Raw genomic sequence first — 20834 nt, 5'->3', positions numbered from 1 at the left:
TTTGTTTTGTTTTTTAGGGAAACAATGATGAGGAATCTGCCAAAAGCATTCTGACATCCCCTGAGAATCGCATCCTCGTCAAGCGGATGCTGATTAAGTGTGCAGACATCTCCAATCCATGCAGGCCTCAGGAGCTCTGTATAGAATGGGCCGGACGCATCTCAGAGGAGTATTTTGCACAGGTAATTAGAAGAAAAAAAATAACTCATGGTGCTCATGGTTGGAGAGATGGATCCAGCAAGCAGCAATTGCACTGTGTTTTTTTTGTAATTATGCATTTATTGTACGTGATGATCACTTGTGCTGTCGTCTCTGGTGCAGACTGACGAGGAGAAGAGACAAGGTCTACCGGTGGTTATGCCTGTGTTCGACAGAAACACGTGTAGCATCCCAAAGTCCCAGATTTCCTTCATAGACTACTTCATTACGGACATGTTTGATGCATGGGATGGTAAGACTGCACAGCATGATGCAACACACTACAGATACATACACTGTTATAAATCTGAATGATTAGTGGTATAATCTTATTGACATCAAGTCTTTTTTTAAGAGAGACCTGTGTACAATAGCAGCATAGACAAACACACACATAGCACACACAATGGACATTGTAACCACAATGGTTGTAATGTAAAGAAAACTTCAAAAGGAATGACAAACTTTATCAAAGTGAATATGTTTATACAGCTGTCAAATTAGCTACTGAATTCAAATATCATGTTTAAAAAAACACTTTTATACCTACACCGATTTGATACCGGACCATTATCAATACAGATCCTGACCTTATATGCTGAGTTGAGGAATAAAAGCTAAAAAGTTGGACTTGAGCATTTATTAGTCTTTCACAAAGAGTAATGAGACTGTAGTGTTCAAATTGAAAAACAATCTTGATTCAAATTTGATATTAAACTTCCTTTTTGTTGTCCCTCCAGCTTTTGCAGACCTCCCCAATCTTATGCAGCACTTGGACAACAACTTCAAGTACTGGAAAGGCCTGGATGAGAGGAAGCTGCACAGCCTGCGACCGCCTCCGGAGTAGGCCGCTGCTGTGTTCAGCCCAGGGACTCTGCAGTCCGGGGCAGCCCTCCTCTCTCTTGCTGGGGGCGTCTCTCTCCCTGCCAGCCCAGCCAGCCAAAAGGCCTCCTCGCCTTCACTCTCCTGCTTCTGTAGCACGCCGAGCGTCCACATGTCCGTCCACACGGAAACCACAGAAGGACTTCCTGACGGGCCGTTTGCAGCAGTGACACTGCTGGCTTTTTACAACCCTGTCAGATGAAAACTGTGACAAACAGACACGGACACACAGCATCCTCATGAACTTCTCGTGCCTCTCGGCCATTCGCAGTGTAGCTGGTCAAGTGACATGACTGAGAGGGGGTCCTAACAGGCCTCCTGGCAAAGCATCCGTCCCCTTATTTACTTATGGGCCGTCCTTTCTGCCTGTGAAGTTGCTGTTTGAGTAAAAACTGCTTGTTTAATGAAGGAGCGAGCAACACTTGAGGAGTGGGTTGAAATGTGGCCTGGATATGAAGTGTGTCCAATCCTCATCAGGCCATACAATCACCTTTGACCTCCATCCATGTGCTCGCAACAGGGCAGGAGTGCTCCCTCTGCCCCTGGAGGCGGCACCATGGAAGAACACTCCACTGCTCTTTTTTTTTTTTTTTTTTTTGGCAATATTTTCATGTGTCCTTCAGAAACACATCCAAGTTGACATGACACTGTCACAACAGACACGTGGGAGGGGATGCTTTCTATGTGGGTCAGGGAGTGGATCTTAACTTTGGGCCACTGCTGAGAGACGAAAACCTCAACATCATGATCATAGGTAACTAATTACAGATGATTTGGTATGTTCATTTTTCTTAGATGATCCATTTTCTATATTAAGATTCACAAACAAATTAGTTGACAAATAAATAAATAAATAAGAACAAAATGAATTTCAGAAAGAGAGAAAAAAGCCAAAGCTGATGGAGACAAACACTACTATAGCTCTCAAAAAAAAAAAATCACAATTATTATTCATATGAAGCATTACCATTTTAAACATTTTTATTTTCTTATCAAAAGTACAGTACCAGTTTGAATGAACACTTTTGTATTGCACTGTAAACAATATTAGAAATGTCTACGTCTCAGTGATTTGTCCAGGGATGGGATGTTGCATTGTAGAATAAGCTGTTATTGTTGATCATCAGGAGTTTGTGTGCGCGGGGCGGGTGTGCGTGTGTGTGTACGTGTGGGTGTGTTTGGGTCGTAGGTGTGGGCGCGTGGGTGTATTCATTGTTGCAACAGTCCCTTACTCTTGGTTTAATGCTGTAAACCGCTTGACATTTGACAACAGCAGAAATATGTGAAAACATTTTGGACTTGAAATTTTTTTCTCCCAGAAATTTTTGTATCTGGTTTATCCTACTGAAAAGACTGCCTTATTTTATACAATATTTATACAGTACATCCCACTGTGCAACTGCAACGGACATCTGGAGTTTTTATTATGACATAGTCAGAAGGTTATGTTCAAGTAAATCTCAATATTTTTATAGACAATGAATTTTACACTGGATTTGCAAATGATATACCATTCTAGCTATCTGAATACCTGTGAATTGGATGGTCACACTCAGCATGTATACAGAAAACTAAATGGTTAAGAAGGATGTGGATCGCAGAGTTGTCTATCACTGTCTTTAAGCAGTCTCCTAGAGGCCAGCTTGCATTGATTTTTGATCAAACACCATTCTATTTTGGCCACTTGTCCAACATCCTTATCCACAGACCCAGGGAACAGCTTTATGTTCAAGGCTGTTTTCAGATCAGGATACTAATATATGTTAAAGATTGTTTACTTATTAAGAATATTTCCTCTTTAAACAGTATATAAATGCCATAACAGCTAAGCAAATGATGGTTAATGAGATGTTTTGACCACGTTTATTTTGTTTCTCTCTTATGACAGAACTGTACACTCAATCAGGGGATTTGTTTGTTCCTTCTGATTCACATCTTGGTCTGAAGGCACGGGGGAAAAAATAGAAACTATTCAATGAAAAATAAAATAATGTCAATTATAAGTTTGCAGTCTATTTCCTGCAAGGATTCAACCTGTGTCCTCCTTACTTATGTCATCTTTCTCTTGTCTTTTTTCTCTCATTCTTTATTAGCCTACAATATGCCTTAAAAATGTATTTGTTATTTGCACTGAGTCTGTCTAGCTATCTTACTGCCTCTTTAGGTTACTTGTTTTACTAGTTTTAGAGCAATAAGAAAAGACCAAGTTTGAGGTTTTTTTTAATGGAGGCAAAAGATATATCTCAAACTACATGGTGGCCAGTTCAGACCCCTACTGTACCTCCTGTAAAATGGACAGTAGAGAACAAAATTAAACTAATTTCCTTTCATTGAGATGGCACATTGTACTTTATCTCTTTTCTTCTTCCAGACTGTCTAATGTTAACATTAGAATACCTGATCTCAAAAGGTGTAGGAATGAGTAGTTCACACAGCCTTATTCATCTCTTTGGGGTCACTCATCATTTATCATTTAAAAAAACTGTTTTTTAAGAACACATAACTGAGTGCTTAGTGTATTGAATTGATCAAGTGTGTGTTTGATTGCCTATGAATTCAACTTTTCCTTTTTAAGTGTTGGTTTTGTTTCTTTCAAAAGTTAAATATTGTCGCTTTAAGGTTGAGGTTAGGGAATGATCGTGGTTTGGTTTGAAATGACTATTTGATTAAGATTAGGAAATGATTGTGGTCCTGGTTAAAAGAACACTATGTTGGCTGGTAAAAAGGAAATGGGAAATAAACAATGGTCTCCCATGTCTAAATCATTTTGTGGACCCATCTATCTACCACAAACTACTCTTTCGTGGTTTTGCAATATTAAAAACAACGTAATTCAACTTCAAAAAATGTTCCTGGCAAAAGAGAGTCAGTAATTTGCCAAAGTTGCAAGAGGTCCTTGTCAGCTAAATGTAGGTTATTCTAAGCATTTGAACAAACAAATGCCTCCATTTCTCATACATTTATAGTCATATTTGTATAGAATATGTGTTTGGTCATTCATTATGCACACTTTATGACATACTATGTGCGAGAACAAACCGTTTGATAGATGTGTATTTTTTTTGCACCATTTAATTTTTTTTTGCCAAAGCAGAGAATCAAGAAATTAATGAGTGGGCTGAGTTTTTTTTTTCATGCAGTGCTAAATGTGTCTGAACTCAGCCTGACTAGCTTTCCATTCAACAAAAATTGCACCACAGTCAGCCCTGACAAACAGGAAGTGATGTAATGCCTGTGATGTAGGTAATGCATCGCCTAAATATTGAGACGAGCAATTACAAACATTACACAATCTGCGAGAGGGACGCCACAGTTTGTAGTCTGGTCGTGTAATGTTGTACTAATAAAATAGATTTTTCTATTTCTAGACACAGTACATTGGTACCTTTGGCTGGATGGACAGGGCTCCTATTTTTTTTTTTGTATTTCATAATTTAAGACAGTGAATGCCTGTCTTGATAATGGGCAACAAGTCCTGGAAGTTATTGTACCATCCGTGACAAAGTTTGATATATCAGTATTATTAGAATATTATCAATGAACCAAATCAGACAAAGTAGTTGGAATAAAGGTGAAATATGAACTGAACCGGTTGGAGTTGAATTGATTTGTTGTGCCGTTTTCCGTTGAAGCGCATGGGAGATAACACTAGTAAGTGTAAGTGTCATGTGACTGTACTTGTAGTGGGGGCCCAGATGCTCTTTATGGCCCCGGGCCCCTCTAGTAGCTCAATCTGGCCGTGTGGTCATTAAGGCTTTAACTGTTTAAATGTTATATTCTTAACTATACATTTTTAATTAATGTATTTTTTAATTAATGTTTTTTTTAATTAATGTATTTTTTAATGAATGTATTTTTTAATGAATGTATTTTTTAATTAATGTATTTTTTCATATAATTAATGTATGAAACCCTGAGCCAATCCCAAAACAATTTTCTGATGATGTTAATCAATTATCTGACTCTTAACATATGTTGTTACATAACATGAAAACAGTTCCAACTTCCGGCCGGTCAGACTCTGCGACGTGACGTCATAAGAAGGCGCCGCAGAGAGCAGACCGATGGACCCCGTCGCCCACTAGAAGAGACACTGTTTTAACTTCACTGCAGATTTAGTGGATCGGTGCTATGTCTTCGGGGTTGACTGGACAAACACCGTGAGTTTCCCGTTTAGTTTGTGTGTGAATGCATTCGGTATCGAGAGGAACACGAGCTAAACCCACATTAGCCCCGCTAGCTCCCCGAGCTAACGCGCTCTACGGCGGCCAGCGTTAGCGTTAGCCACAAGCTAGCGTGGCCTGCTAATGCTTGTTAGCATGCGGGGTGTCGCTGGTGTAGGAGGCTTTGTTATCAGAAACACTTGAAACTGTGTTCCCTCAAGTCTTAAATGGATGTATTGGTAACACGACAGTCCAAAAAACGGGATCGTAAATTGCTTTAGCACGTTAGCTAGCCTATCTTAGCCTATCTTAGCATAGCCTAGCCTAGCTTAGCCTGAGCTTTGGTATCCGGTAACGGCGGCTAACTCTATAAACAGCTGAAGTAGTTTATCAACGAAAGAGCTTCAAAACTCACTTTAATCTTGATGCAACTGTGCAGCATTACACGACTGGCTGCAGTGGTCCCCTACCCACACACTGTCTACGAAGTTGTTGAGTTGTATCCTTTTTATGTGGATATTTTACCAGCAAAAGTGTGTTTTCACGAGATTGGGGTTTTACAAGTAATGTAAAGTGTGAACACGTGTCCCCAAAGTACTTCCTTTATGTTCCACACCACGGGGACCAACCTATCTCACCACTCATTCATCAAACTAGACTTATTACCTCTAAAAGTATTTAGGCAAAGGCACAAAAGTTGCCATTTTGATGTTGAAGAGGTTTTTCCACTCATCTAAGATTAAACGCATGTTCTAGATTATAATGGCAAGTCATTACCTAGTGACTTTTTGTTGTTTTAAAGGTTTAAGTAAATGTGATTTTTAAGTACGCTTCTTAAATTGTTTGTGTGTTTTTGTTGCCTTTTATTTTGTAGGTGCCTAACCAGCCGATGGGACAAGACGGCCCAACCTAAACAAAGTGTAGATGTGAGGCAGCAGAGGAGTAGTGAAAATGCGGCCCACTCATTATCAGGAGTCGTCAGCACTGCTGGTTCAAACAGTACAGGTTCCCGCCCGCCACAAACGGGAGACAAGCCAGCACCTCAGGGTGGAGTTGAAATGGCTGCAGCCATGGCTGCTAAAATAAATGCCATGTTAATGGCAAAAGGAAAGCTGTTGACTCCTCCACCATTACTTGCAAAGGTGCACATGATTCAAACAGCTGTAGCAAATAACCGTATGTCTCTTGTTTATGGCGTTATTCGGGCGCTTACAGTTTTCCTTGTCATTTTGCATGTCCTGTAGACTGCTCCAAATGTGCCTGTGTCAAACGCCGCAGAAGAAATGGCGGTGACGGAGGTCGACATAAACGATGTACCACTAAATTGCAGGGACCTTCTCACGAAAGGCAAAACACAGGAGGAGGTAAGTGAAAAGTGGCCAGGGTAGTCTTGCATTTGACACACATTAGGTAAAAGTAAATGGGGAATGTGAGGAAAAAAGGTTAAGAAGGTTCTTAAACAGCTTTAAATAATCGTATTCTCTATAAATCCCTCTTATGTCTTACTCAAATGGATTGCTTTTTTTCAGATCCGACAGTGTAGTGGAGCGGTAGTCTCAACGAAAGGTCATTACATGCCTGATCCTGAAAAGAGAATAGCAGGGTGAGTACTCAGACTATGGGTGTCGTGTTCCCAGTCTTTTAATACTGATAATGTGTTCTATTTTTTACTTGTATTGACCTAAATATGTAAAACATATTAATATCTATTTAAGACGTTATCTTGTTCCTGTCAGAAGTTAAATTCCATATATTGATGTTTCACATCACTCTTATAAGAAGGGCTAACTTGATCCCTGATGGTAGACTCGACAATATAGTATTTATTTTTTGTTTCCATGAAAAAAAGGATGTTATTATCATAGTTTTGACTAGTATTCGCAAGCTATACAAGAATTGTTGTCCTTCAAATCTTTGCAATAGTAATAAACTATGATATTGTTTCTTGCTTATTGCTCTCCAAAAACATCTAAACAGATTTACCAGGAGTGCAATGTCAATCTAATAAAAATCATGTTTGGAGTGCTGAAGTTATCCATTGTCCATGACATTTCTGATATGCTTCCTTTTAGACAAAGACCTTTGTATTTACATGTCCAGGGAAAGAACCAGGAGCAGGTCAACAGTAAGTAGCACCTAAATAAATACAAAATCTGCTCCATATGTAGAATCTAACACTGTCTTCATCTCACAAATGTTGTAAGCTAATGTCCAAACATTGTTGACTGTAACATCAGAAGCTGTGCTGAGGATAAAGGAGATCATTTCTGAAGACCTGTTGAGGGCCGCGGCCGCATCAGGAGGTCATCATGTGCCTATAATGCCTCCACTCACACTCTACCCTCAGCCTCCTCGCCTCGTCAGTAACCCAACCGTGCCACGGATGCCCAACTCCAGCTCGTTGCCAGGACATCGGCCTGCGGCTCCTCATTCAGGGGTAGGAAACACATGACGTCTATATCAAAGTTGAATTGTGTTTAATATTGATTGTCTGTGAGTTAGAATTATACCAATGGAGGTTAAGAAAGTGAGGCAAATGAAGACCATGTTGCCTTCACTGATACCCACCTCCCAAATTAAGCAGCAGAGAGAACGTCCCTGGTCTTAAGGGAAAAGCCTTGGATTTCTGCAACTGCTAACAAAGCCATTAAACTTCTAGTCAAACTTATTTTAGATGTCAATATACAACCTAAATATGCAGCGCATCATAATAGGTCGCATCTTTTTCCCCATGTCCACAGAGTTTTGTGCACACAAAGATTTTTGTGGGCCTGGACCAGTCGTGCCCCTTTTTCAACGTGAACGAAAAGATAGAGGGTCCTGGAGGGTCCTACCTGAGTCACATCCAGACAGAGACTGGGGCCCGAGTGTTTCTCAGGGGAAAAGGTTCAGGCTACATCGAACAAGCATCAAAACGAGAGTCTTTTGAGCCTCTTTACGTCTACATCAGGTTTGTTCAGTCAAAATGATCATCTTTGGCACACTTTAAGTTTCCTATTGGGAGGAGTTAAGAGAGAGAGGAGATCAACGCGCACACAGAGGTAGTTAAAGCCCATAATACAAATATGCAAACACAATGTCACTATACGAGCTTGGGGTTGAAAAAAATACCAGTTTCATTTAACAAAGAAACCACAAAAGTGTTTTTGTTTTAGTTACTGAAACATTTTCCTTAAATCATAACAGGACATTACTTGACTTGCTTGGTGTGAGGAAGTTACTATTCTGAATTAAGTCAACCCATGGTTTCAGTTTTGGTTCACCTGTGACTGACACGGCTATCTTAGAGCCCTGCTTGCATTTATAGTCTAAACATCTTTCCGTTTGCTCTCTGTTACTTCTGTCCTGACTCTGTTACACTTTGTTTAACACTTAGCTTTGTATGTTACAGCCACCCAAATTCCGTTGGATTGGAGTCAGCGAAGAAACTCACTGAGAGTCTGCTGGAAACTGTAAGTTCATGATATTGTCGCCAAAAAATAAAGTTATGAGTTTTGAATGTATTACATGAAAGCCTAATGGGAGGTTTAAGAAGGTGAAACTATTGAAGCGTATAGTTTTCACTGATACCCACCTCCTAAAGTGAAAGTGGTAGCGTGAACCACCTGATCTCCAGAGATAGGTTTTGAGTGCTCTGCACCTACCCACAATGCCACTCCGCTGTTGAAAGTAAAGTCAGCACAGTCTTAGTGGATTGTTATGTAGCTCTTTACATAGTTTTTGTTTTCTCTGGCTCTCCAGGTGAGAGATGAAAACGCCCGTATGGTGTCGAATTACACGGCCACCGGCTCAACACAACGTAAGTATTCTTTTGTCTCGTAAGTAATTCCTACAGGGTGACCAAATATCAGGTACTAGCTGACTGCATTCTTGTGGTGATTAATCATCCCTTGACGTCTTTAGTGGCTCAACAATATGTTGAACTAGTACGTCACAGTTGTTTAAAACACCGTTATTGATTCATGTAATATATGCTATTAACTCCACGTTCTATACTTTCATTTCAGCATACGCAGCACATGGATTTCCACCTAATAGCAATTACTCTAGCCAGGGGTCCTGGTATAACTACCCAGCAAATGGGTATGCTGGTGGCTATTCAGCATACTCAGGAGCCAGTGGTTATTGGAGTAATGCAAATGGTCCCCCAAGTCATTCTAACATGTCGACAAACCCTCCATCTTCTCAGGCAATGGTTCAGTATCCGGTGTGTCCTAGGAAACCACATCCATATCTCGTCCAGGTAAAAACCAAAGACTGAGGCTGACACTAATTATTGTTTTCAGCACTTATGTATTAGTTATTTTGTTTATTTTGACTTGACTTGTAAAATGCTAAAAACATATTTTTATTTTATTATATCAAGCAATAAAACTGGTAAAATATTTTAAATGATATTATATTATTAATTAATAGGCTTTATTTAGACATTAATTGGGAGTTTAAATCTGCTCACCACAAACTTCATCTATGTAATAATCCATATAATTCTGTTGTCAGGACGCTTTGAGGAGTTTTAGCTTCTTTCTTTTTTCTTTCAATCCTGCTGCTGCATTGGTGTGTATGCTTGTTTTATTCTACTTAAGGATCCTGGCAGCAGTGAGACAGTGGAGCCTGGAGGATCGTTAAACATCCCCCCCGACTCCGGAAGTCCCAGGCGTCATTTCCAGGAGGGGGCTAAGGAAGAACAGGTAAGCTGTTACACCTGTTCATATCACTAAAAGATCATTTTCTTTCTTTTTAATGTTGGATGGCGGTTTAACTGTCTGGTCTTCACCGTTCAGCTAGAAAGGAGAAGCGCCAATCATCACTGCTAAACCAAGAAAATAGTTGAATTACACACAATCATATTCCATGAAATTATCATATGAAAAGCATCAGCTGGTTTATCCTCCATGCATGCTGTCTATATAGCTCTCTGGCCTATATTTTAGACTGAGCAGTGAGTTCAAACATCAAACCACCATCCCTAACAAAAATGGCTGTTATACAAAGCTGAACCATGTTTTGTAACCACAGACCAGGGTTAACGCTGCAACACTGTTGCTCTGAAAATGGATTTCACCCTGAAAACACGCTCTGTCAAATAAAAAACTTTCTGTCATGAGACACATCTTAAAAGGTTTTAATAAAATCCTCTAAATTGGGGCTGTTTTAGAAATGGTTTCAATGATGCCTTTGCTCTTTTATGAGACTTCTCACCCTTTCAGATAATTAAAACATGTTTATTTTGAAAATAAAGCCCAAAGCTTTTGGAAAGGTTTTAACATGTGGGTCAAACAAATTCATTATAAAGTTTGGATTGGCTTAAATGTTTTTTTACTCTTCTGTTTAGCCTCCCAGCAGATCTCCAGAGGGTCCTGCTCATCAAGAGCCTGCACTTCCTGCCTCCAGTGTTGGAGAGGAGAAAGTAGTACAAAGGTCTGTTAAAAGATCTAATTTCCCTTGTATATTATTCTTCATGAACATGGTGTGTTGTAGATGCTGATTTGTTTCTCTCTTCAGGATCCTGATGCCTCCACCGCCGCCTTTCTTTGTAGCTCCTGCCCCCGTTGCACGCAAAAGGCCGAGAGACACGGTGACAGAAGATCCAGTTGGTGTGCCCGGCATCCCCGCGTCAATGGGTATGCATTTCTTTATCTCCAACTATTCTGAGAGCCTGAGTGCTCAGACATGTCTGTTGCATGAAATGGCACCTCCCCCCCACCCCCATGGAGGAATGGGGGAGGAGCGGAGACCTGTGTGAATCTCTCCACTGGTAGAACCCACTAACATGCTCTTCTTGTATATGTTTTTTGTCTTTCCCTTGTTTTCTCTCTCAACATGTGTCCATGGACCTGCCTGTTATGGATCTGTGCTCTGCTGCCGTTTCATTTGATATCTTCCCTCCCCCCCCGGCTGTGGATCAAACGAACTCAAAAACCACCGCTAACATGGGGCGTCTCAATGGGTTTCCTTTTTGTCTCCTTGCTTTCTCTCCCGCCCCCTCTCCCACCTTCTCTCTACTTTTCTCTGTCTCTCTTTTTTTATTGTGCTCTTACAGGTGTTCAGGAGGAGGTGAGCGAGAAGAAGTCTAAAGTAGAAGAAGATGCATCCGGGCTTGTGCCCTACGGAGGAGACTCCTCTGATGAAGAGGAGGAGAGGACACGCAGCAGTAAGACTGATCACTCATAACCCCCGCCCCATCCATCCACCCTGTCCAGGAGACCCACAGACCCAAGGTCTACATTCAGTAAATCAACACAATTCTCAAACTCCGTAAAAGGAAAAATCCACCCTCGCATTTTCATACACTGTTTAAGGACTAAACCAGTGTTTTGCTGTGATTAAACCCCATTTAGTTCAAAGAAAAAATGTCTTATTGCTGTCAAAGTTTGCAATAACAATTCCATTCATCAGCAAATGGTATTTTGGGACACCTTTTCAAAAACTTCTGGTACCACTTCATGTCCTGACATCCATTTGAGGACTGAAGAAAGGTGATGACGCTTCATACTGTCAGGTTGACAATCAATCCAAACAATATAGCATTGAGGTAAACGGGCAGACGATGCAAAAAACACTGGTTTAGTCTTTCATTATCACCAGTTTCTGATGTTTGGTGCTTTCCTGGACTCCTGGAGAAAGGTTTTTCTTTTCTTATCCCAGTGTAGCTTTTGCTTAGCCTACCTCTGTTTCAGTTTTTCTTTTTTTTTTTTTTTTTTCACAATACCTTTCCGTAACCCCGCACACAATTGGGGGGTCACAGAATGGGGAAAATTTTAATCTATGCCCATTTATATAGCAACTGTAAATATAGAGGCCCTGCCAACTAGTTCATTGTCATTGTGCATATTTGTGTGTAGCCACATGACTTAAGGTGCAGCACATCTTGTGGCTTCATGCTAATAAGGTATTTCTCCCTTGTGTTGTAACTGACTTAGTAGTAGCCCTTTTTTATTCTATTTAAGTATCTGACTATTAAACATGCACTTACTAATGTCTTGAATACAGAGACATTTTCTGTTCACAAAATATCTCAAAACATTTGCTTTTAACAGTGTGAAAGTATTCAGGGTGGATTTGTCCTTTTAACATATGAATACGATTGTATAATATCTACAAATGGCTTTATTTCTTAAAACTTTCCTTTTCATTTTTAAAAGCATCTTTTTGTTAATCAAAAACAAGTCCCTTATTTCCTGTTTGAATTGAAACACTTGGTCTGCTGCATTTACTGATGCTATGAATACATATTGTAAAATTCAGTGAAACGTTTTTCTTATCTTGGAAAATGGTGTATGCCTGTTCCCATGGAATAATATAATAAAAACAACTGAAAAGCCCTCGTCTTCGGTTCACACACATACTTTACTGCTAAGGAAGGTCGACAGGTGTTTTATTTTTTTTATTGAATTCATTTTGGTGTACACAAAGTTAGGGTTTTCTTTAGTGGGGCTGTCACCACGAAATCTGGTTAGTAATAAAAACAGTTAATTCACTTCCTTCCAGCCAGCCGTAGGTTTTATTCCATGTTAAACCCGGGTTAGATGAATGAATACTCTGGAGCTTCTATGCCGTTGTGTACAGTAAGAGCTCCGGGGTTGTCAAGGCCAAAGCAGGGCTGAACATAATGTTGGAAGTGACATTGGAAGGTGTGTAGGTGTTGTTCCAGTTCCACATTAAAAAAGGACAGGGTCCCCCTCTCGTAGTCCAGTGCCACTCCTATCCGCACTGGGTTCACTGTAATCCTCAGGTCAGGACTGCAGCCATTGTGTAGGAACTCATATTTATGCCTGAATGGAGAGAAGGGCAACATTATGATTGTGTAGAGCAAAGTAGTCCTAAATATAAAGCTCATTCTCGCTTCCTGTTGGGATCATTCCCAAACTCTTGTCAGCCGTTTTGTAAACCAGATGTTGAATCATGAGCCAACAGCAGGATTTCAATGAGAAATGTGCTGGTGTGTAGGCAGAATCACCAAGAAGAAGCCCACAAAAGGAATCACATTCAGGGCTTGTGTGATATGCCGCACTGAATGATTTGCTAAATGTAACGGTTCAACTGTCCTGCTTTGTTCCAAAAAAAGTTGCCATAGCAACACTTATGAAGTAACAGATATTCAACTGTGAGTTTTTCTACCTTTAATGGGCTTAGTTTTTGCATGGAGCGGATGCACACATTTCTTTGCTTAGGAAAGGGAAATTTCTGGTGGCTAAAAATAAAGTCTTGGCCCAGTTTCCATGTACTACAATAGTAGTCCCTCCGAGGATCAGCATATTAATTGTGGTATCAAATCTGCATCTACTTGGTCTGTGTAGTCCTGTGAACATCTTCGCAGTTTGTACAACAAATGGGACATCAAGTGACTAAACAGAAAACCAAGATTTTCTAAACCTTTGTGTTTTGTTGAAACTGTTTACAATTCATTGTTTCACTGTCTGTCTAAAATGAATAATATAAACCAAATCAATGTTTTAACTTTGAGTATTTTTCTCTTCTGACCCTAAAAATAAATACATGTAATAGTAGAAATGTATTTAGAAAAGCATTTAAGTGGTATCCCTTCCCTCTGCCAGAAACTTGACATTGATGAAGATGGGGGAAAAAAATACATAAACAACCATAAAGCATTATTCCAACACTAAACAAGGAAATATTCCATTTCTAAGAAGAAAGGGGAATAAATATCTATTCCGTTTGTTTGCTGAAAAGTCACTTGGAAACAAAGAAATTAACAGTATCTTAACCTGTGGTGTGAGGTTGTTTATGTTTGGGGTCAGTTCAGTCTTCTAAAAACTCCAATAAAGTAAAAAGTACTATCATCAATCACAGATATAGAGCATATGAAAATCCATTGTAAATAACCATATTTTACAGCCGTGGTCTCCAGGACCCCAAACAGTACTTTAAAGTTCTTACTATCCACAGAGATGACGCACTGTTACCTGGATGGAGTGAGAATGTGTCTCATACACCAGGAGGTGTTGTTGGCTCCGAGGTACGAGTTCCTCTCTGTGTCCTCGGACGCAACTCCAATCCTAAATTCTGTCACATCGTCCACCTCAACTTCCCAGTAATGCCGGCCTCTCACTGGGATCAGATCCCCCAGGACAGCTACACACCTGAACCCACAAAGTCTTATTTTACAAATCTGAACTCTAATCTTAAAAGTTCCTGATTATCATTATGTCACACAAGCAGCCATTGTATACTTTACCTGGTAAAAGCGTTGTTATCATCTAAGGCCATGGCGCTAATTGGCAGCTCCTCGTATCCATAAAACATGGTGAAGCCGTCTTCAGAGATGGACAAACAAGGATGGGCAGTGTCCTCCAGGAGACAGAAGAATGTACCTGCACAGGTAAACAACAGTCATCAAATGAGGGTGCAAAAAGCAGTGACAGAAAGTAAGTAAGTAAGTGCATTTACTAAATTACTTTTAATGCACTTGTACTTGAGTATTTCTATTTGATGCTACTTTAAACTTCTACTCCACTGCAATTATTGAAATGCTATATTAAGTTACCTATAAAAAGAACATAATCAGTACATAAAATATGATTCATTGTTATAAATGTCACTACCCTAGTATAGTATGTCGAAAAAGAGCATAAAAAAAATCAAAGTATAGTATGAAAGAAGTGCCAAAAAATCATATAGCAGTATGTCAAAAACTAATAGTATGTCGGAAAAGTGCATAAAAAAAGTCTAGTATACTATAATGAAAAAAGGCGCTAAAAAATGATATTTTAGTATATCAAAAACTAATAGTATGTAAAAAAATAAAAAATAAAAATCATAAATAAGTCAGTATATTATGTTGGAAAAAGGCATTAAAAGTCATAGAATAGTATGTTGAAAAGGGTTATAAGAAACATATAAGGAGGTTGAAAATGACCAACTCCTAGCCTGACGCTATTTTGAGTACTTTGACTTCCATGCTTGAAGTACATTTTGTTGCTAGTACAAAAGTACCATGAACAGGCTGATCCCCGGTGCCTCTCACCTGTTGTGGACACAGTAATAACTTCACTCCTGTCGCTGGGCCCGCCGATGTTGACTGCTCTCACAGAGATGAGGTAACGGCGTTTTGTCTGCAGCTGGATCAGACACTGACAGGTGGGCACGGCTACTACAGACCTGAAGGATTAACCAATGGGACAGAAGGCTGATATCATTTCCTTTTGAATTGTAGTAAATGCAAAATGATGAAAACTTTTTGGATTGCCTTTTATTTCCATACCTACACCCAGAGTGTAAAGCCTTATAAAAATATATTGTCTCACAACTTTTGAAATACTAGGTGGATAAATGGGGTGTTTTAACGAAGAGCTGTGTCATATTTGGACCACAGACTCATTTCAGTTAGTACGGTTTAGCCTACTCTGTGCATGAAAACAGACTATTCAAATAAAAGGCTTGACTGTTCTCTGAAGTGACCAAATGAAAAATGAAAATGTTCCAAATGTGAGGACGTTATATCAGTGCTGCAGGAGCTGAAGCTAAGAATAGATTTCTGGGACAGAGTGTGTCTTGAATCAGCAGCTCTATAACCATGGGACCTTAAAAACCCCAGGCAAGCACTAACACAGGCCTGTTTATGGATGAAGCAAAAGCCTTAATAAAGGACAGGCCAGAGAAGACAAACATCATGGGGATGCTGCTTCTTTGAAGCTCCGCTTATCCAGTGGAGCATTTTTATTTTATCAGATCAGCTATTTTAAGTTTACCTTTGTGTTTAAAAAAAAAAAAAAAAAAACATGACACATTTCAAGAAGAGCACAATACATTTTGAGCTTGTTTCTATGTTGAATCTGTCGACTGCAGGTGTATGTTAATAGTTCTTACTCAGCAATGCCGCTCTCTGTGCCATCAGTGCCCATCTCACTGAGCTCCACAGTGTAAGAGTCCACGGGGTTGGTGTTCCCCGACTCCCAGCGGATCAGAGCAGCCTCTGGACAGCTAGTACACTCCCTCTGCTTGATCACAGGAGGCGACGGCACTAGAGAGAGGGAGAGAAATCAACCATTTAGACTTTATTTTCTCTAACATCACTCATACGAGGCTGGAGTGATTCGAAAATAAGAGAACAAACCTGATTTGAGTACGACATCCTGAGACAACAGAGCAATTATTTAAACTGTCACAAGTTTAATAACTCCTCGTGTAGTTGTAGTAGAGCAACGTTCATTACCTGTCATGTATAAGGTCTTCTCACTCGCTGGGCTGATGCCTGTGGTGTTGGTAGCAGTCACCCAGAGTTCATACTGAGCATTGGGCAGCAGATATGTCACTGTGCAGTGAGTCTCCTTCACTTTTACCTTGCTCACTGAAAAAAACAAAAACAAAAAAAAACAGCAGACATTTAAATTGTGGCTGCTCTGATCAAAACATGTCACCAGTATCCTTCAGAGAAATCACAGATCAGTAGATACCATTCCAACAGTAGATGGTGTTATCATGCAATGTGAATGTGCAGCCTCAGCGTCTCTGTGTTATACCGAGTGGAGCGCAGGTGCTGTCTGCTGGCGTGTCCTCCAGCACCGGTCTGTAGTAAAGCTCATAGTACTCCACCGTGTCGTCGGAGAACAAGCTCCAGCGCACACGCAGGGACGTCTGGGTGGCAGAGTTGGGCATCTGGGGGTTGATTACCGGGGCGGATGGAGCTGTTTTTATATAAGAGAGACATTATTAACTCAGCTTTGTTATCAAGTCAAACCACCATGAGCGTTAAGATAACGGTACAGTATGGTAGTTTAAACACTGACACCTTTGGGCTGTTATTTTATTTCTAGCCGAAACAGGGACTTTTTAAGTGTATTAACCATTCACACTATTCTAAATATTCCTACCTTCCTAAACATAGATATTCAGACATTAAAGTGTATAATACACTGCTTTGTGAAAGCTAAAAAAAAAAAGACGTTTTCCTCTAACATTTTGCCATTAATCCTCCATGTGAATTTCTTATATTTCTTCTTGCTTGATCGTCTGCATCCCTCCTGCTTTTCTATGCGGTCAGTTCCTACAGTCACAATTCTGATTTCACCATATATAATCAATTATCTTTCTGTTAGTAACTCTGGTCAAATCAGCCTTTACATGTTGTTCTTATCATTTTAAGCCTGTCATTTTAAGATAAGATAAGATAAGATAATCCTTTATTAGTCCCGCAGCGGGGAAATTTGCAGGCTTACAGCAGCATAGGGTAAAGTGCACACAAGAGACATAGTAAAAGAAAGACAAGATAAAAAAAAAAAATGAAATAAAAAAAAAAGTATTATAAATAAGCAATAAGAAACAGTAGAAAAACAACATTATATTTACAGACAGAAAAACTATTATAACTATTATTGCACAGTGTATTGTATTGCACAGGTTTTTATTGTCATGTGTCATGTGTCATGTGGTCTGCTGGGAGCAGAGTTGGTTGTGCAACCTGACAGCAGCAGGAAGGAAGGACCTGCGGCACCTCTCCTTCACACACCGGGGGTGAAGCAGCTGGTGGGTGAAGGAGCTGTACAGAGCTGCCAGCTCCTTCAGCTATTGTGCAACCAACGACCTCCCCATCACCACAATCACTTCCAGTATGTTCAGAGATTCAACCGGCGGTCACCTTGTGTATGAAAACACATCCCTGGGCAACCACCACAACACTAACTCGTCCATGTTTTAATTATAGACTGTCTCAGACGTCCAGAGCACAATGTGTCAAAGACCACTTTGAAGATATTGACAATAAAATGAACCTTGACTCTGTGTGCTGTTGTTCGTTGGGTAGTAGGTGAACTGGGGCAACAGTGTGAAAATCAGACCTGGGACAACGTTGATGGAGTCCATCATGGTTTTCACATCTGACAGGTCAGCAAGTGGTGTGTTAAACTCAAGATTTGTAGACAACGTGAGGTCAACCTCCTCTTTGGCAAACTCCTTGATTCTGGTAAAGTATGAGAAGAAAAAGAAAAACGAGAGTTTTAAATAATAAGGTTCATTATCTAGGGTAAAGCTGCTTGTGTCATGTCCATTTGGATCACTGAAAATATAGTCGGTAGTCTGACAAAAAAAAAAATCTTTAAAAACTTTACGTGAAGGCTGAGCTATCTCAATGCTCTGCAAAAAGCTAGTAAGAGGACCTTGAGTACAGACTTTCATGTCTGAACTGCTTTTTCTGAGGCCGAGAATTTACTTTCATGCGCAAAATGTATCTACTTAATTAATATTAGTCTGAAACTAAAGACAAAAAGCATACGGAAACACAATATTAGCCCTATGCTATGGTTAGTCATTTAAAATCACACTGCAGTCACGACCAGTGCAGGGTCACACCATGTGACATACTCACTGAGCAGCTTCAAAATTACCTTTTGATGGTGGGCATAACTGCCTGTCAATAAACATCAAAAAAAGAAATTGAACAAAGTAAATAAATGAAGAAATACTCATCAATATTTCGCATCCAAGATCACATTAGCCGTGTGTTGGACTATGACAGCTAAATCACCTTCAGAAACCATAAATCATAACGTATGCAGCTGTAATCTGCACATAATAAAGCACACAAGAACACAAGCTAGAACACCTTGAGGAAAAGCCTCTTGTCTTCGCTGCGGTAGACCTCCTGGGCCGTCTCAATGAGCTCCTTGGAAGCATCCATGGCCTGACCACAGGTCAGCAACTGCTTGTAGAGGGCCTCCAGCTTGCCCTTCTTTTCCTCCTCCAGTCCAGCCGCCCTGTCGTCATATCGCTGAGACAACGTCTGCAGCACATCGTTGTAGTGCTGCTCCAAGTGCTGCTCCTGTCGGCCAAAATTCTCCTGCACATACAATTATATGATCATAGCAAGAGATTTACACATGTGTTATTCATTAAACGCAATGTGGAAAGAAAAGATAAATGAGGAGAGGATGGCAGATCTAAGGAGGCAATGAATGAAAGTTTGACTCTTGAGTTCAGGCCGTCCCGGAGAGACACACATGGATTTGCAAAACTGAAATCTGACATCTTGAACTTTATTTCTGTCTTTGAGTTCAATAAAACAAAAGAATAATAAGAAGAAGTATTCTCAAACGCTCAGAGAGAAATGCAATAATAAATCAATGTGAAAACACATTACAACAGACCGTTTTACTAAACCAAAAGTATTTTCAGAATGACATTTACCTCCACAGTGAGGAATATTTCCTCCAGATGACTTGCAAAGTTTTCCATCTCAGCGACCTTCCCTTGCAGTCGATTCCTTATTGTGACGATCTCACTCTAAAAACAATTGAAAGTCATACTTTGAATTCAAACCAGTAATATGAACCATTTTTCTGTCAGGACTTTCTGCTCATGTCTGTGGTTTGTTAAAAGAAATAGCTTCCACGTGGAAAGCTTTATCTTCCTGGAGTAAGCCACAAAGAAATCTGAAATTATAGAAATCCACAGTCTTTAGCAAGAGTTGTTGAGAATTCTAGCGTTTTAAACATTTTTTTCACACCCTTTTCTAGGGATGCTGGTTCTGTATTTTTGCTGCCATCTGCACCAAGACCCTCTAGAAAATGTTATTTAAACCCAAGAAACCATTGTGGTCGAACAGAAAATGTTTCGTTCATGCATCATGGGCCAAAGCCAAGTTGGGGTCCCCACCTCAGTTTGTCCTCCTTTAAACACATCATCATCAAATCCATCTTCTGCCCCAGTGGGAGGCGGAGGGCTGTCCTCACAGGGCTCAAAACAAAGGGACTCGTTGGTGTCAAAAGAAAACCTCTGGAAGGTGGAAACTCCTCGGGTCGCCCTCCCTCCTTCGTCTGCCATGGTGGTCGACTCTCTGCTTAACTCAGCCTCCTCTGCAATCACATCCAGTCGGCCTCCTGTGATCCCATACAAGTCCATGAGGAGAGGGACTGTGGGAGGTTTACAATCCATTTATGATTAAAGATACTGATTATAAAATATATATATATATCAATTTACTCCAGCCATTCCTGTTCTTACCAATAATAATATATAGATCAACATTTAGACCAGTATTCTAAAATAAATCAGCATCCAATAATAATTGAACAGATTAAAAAACATATATATGAAATCTGTAATCTCCACTCTTCATACTTAAACCAAGCAACTTGCATGTGCAGAACAATCTGTTTGTTTTCAAATGATCAATAATGAACAAGCAGCATATTTACCTCGATAATTCAGCAAACCAGTCTGTTCAAAACAGCCATTTCAGGCCAACAGTGGTGTCCGACAAACCAGCTCTGTAAGCCGTCCAACTCTCACCCAGAAACTGTGACAGAAATAGACCTGACTCGGATTGCTCAAATGTCACAGGCATGCCAAACACCAATGCTGGAAGTTTGTTATTTACTGATAAAAATAAAAATAAACATAGGCCTACATTTAATACTAATTATAGGCATCAGTTTTGTTTACACTGTAAACCTTGAACCCAGTTTCAGCTTTCATTTATCTCTACAAGGAGGTGGAATTCCCCTAACATGTGATTTAAAGGTTGAAGTTGAACACAATGCTGGGGACATTGTGGTGCCTTCAGGGCTCCTCGTAAACTCCAGATCAGATCATTCAAACGCCTCTGTCCATCATTAGACATATCTTGAAGTACTG

At 40.0% G+C, this 20834-nt stretch overlaps 3 protein-coding genes across 4 annotated transcripts in view; 2 read left to right on the top strand and 1 right to left on the bottom strand.

The window, feature by feature from the left end:
* Positions 1 to 4102, top strand: part of pde8a (phosphodiesterase 8A) — a 42082-nt gene extending 37980 nt beyond the window's left edge. The window contains exons 20-22 of the mRNA XM_054610040.1: positions 18 to 182; positions 322 to 451; positions 939 to 4102. Of these exons, the coding sequence (XP_054466015.1) occupies positions 18 to 182; positions 322 to 451; positions 939 to 1045 (402 nt within the window). The 3' untranslated portion in view covers positions 1046 to 4102. The remainder of the gene's footprint in view (positions 1 to 17; positions 183 to 321; positions 452 to 938) is intronic.
* Positions 4103 to 5105: 1003 nt separating this feature from the next.
* On the top strand, positions 5106 to 12547 carry LOC129098805 (KH homology domain-containing protein 4-like). The gene is made up of 14 exons (XM_054607913.1): positions 5106 to 5240; positions 6118 to 6385; positions 6488 to 6607; positions 6773 to 6846; positions 7316 to 7368; positions 7481 to 7680; positions 7985 to 8193; positions 8635 to 8695; positions 8985 to 9042; positions 9251 to 9486; positions 9830 to 9934; positions 10579 to 10664; positions 10749 to 10867; positions 11287 to 12547. Exons 1-14 carry the CDS (start codon positions 5212 to 5214, stop codon positions 11415 to 11417), a joined length of 1749 nt encoding a protein of 582 aa, XP_054463888.1. The 5' UTR covers positions 5106 to 5211; the 3' UTR covers positions 11418 to 12547.
* On the bottom strand, positions 11924 to 20604 carry LOC129098787 (fibronectin type III and SPRY domain-containing protein 2). 2 transcript variants are annotated; one of them, XM_054607896.1, is made up of 13 exons: positions 20396 to 20604; positions 19854 to 20110; positions 19386 to 19481; positions 18805 to 19038; positions 18587 to 18609; positions 18041 to 18162; positions 16727 to 16891; positions 16420 to 16554; positions 16074 to 16227; positions 15232 to 15365; positions 14443 to 14578; positions 14171 to 14347; positions 11924 to 13018 (listed from the first exon to the last, which is right to left on the bottom strand). In XM_054607896.1, the coding sequence occupies exons 2-13, from the start codon at positions 20097 to 20099 to the stop codon at positions 12769 to 12771; spliced, it is 1872 nt and encodes a 623-aa protein (XP_054463871.1). In that variant the 5' UTR covers positions 20100 to 20110; positions 20396 to 20604; the 3' UTR covers positions 11924 to 12768. The 2 variants fall into 2 exon arrangements, with proteins under 2 accessions (XP_054463871.1, XP_054463879.1); XM_054607904.1 differs by having other exon boundaries at positions 19854 to 20077; positions 20396 to 20602.
* Between the last annotated feature and the right edge of the window lie 230 nt (positions 20605 to 20834).

This window comes from Anoplopoma fimbria, chromosome 2, assembly GCF_027596085.1.
Source record: "Anoplopoma fimbria isolate UVic2021 breed Golden Eagle Sablefish chromosome 2, Afim_UVic_2022, whole genome shotgun sequence".
In the NCBI taxonomy this organism is placed as follows: Eukaryota; Metazoa; Chordata; class Actinopteri; order Perciformes; family Anoplopomatidae; genus Anoplopoma; species Anoplopoma fimbria.
This window is presented reverse-complemented; position numbering and strand designations above follow the sequence as displayed.

Excerpts from the sequence above, each read along its gene's own strand:
- LOC129098805 (XM_054607913.1), top strand. The coding sequence starts at position 5,212 with ATGTCTTCGGGGTTGACTGGACAAACACC. Across the intron at positions 6,847-7,315 it reads CCTGAAAAGAGAATAGCAGG|ACAAAGACCTTTGTATTTAC; the intron begins GTGAGTACTCAG and ends GCTTCCTTTTAG. Across the intron at positions 9,043-9,250 it reads GGCCACCGGCTCAACACAAC|CATACGCAGCACATGGATTT; the intron begins GTAAGTATTCTT and ends CTTTCATTTCAG.
- LOC129098787 (XM_054607896.1), bottom strand. The coding sequence starts at position 20,099 with ATGGACTTGTATGGGATCACAGGAGGCCGACTGGATGTGATTGCAGAG. Across the intron at positions 18,163-18,586 it reads GTTATGCCCACCATCAAAAG|AATCAAGGAGTTTGCCAAAG; the intron begins GTAATTTTGAAG and ends ATACTTTACCAG. Across the intron at positions 14,579-15,231 it reads TATTACTGTGTCCACAACAG|GTACATTCTTCTGTCTCCTG; the intron begins GTGAGAGGCACC and ends TTACCTGTGCAG.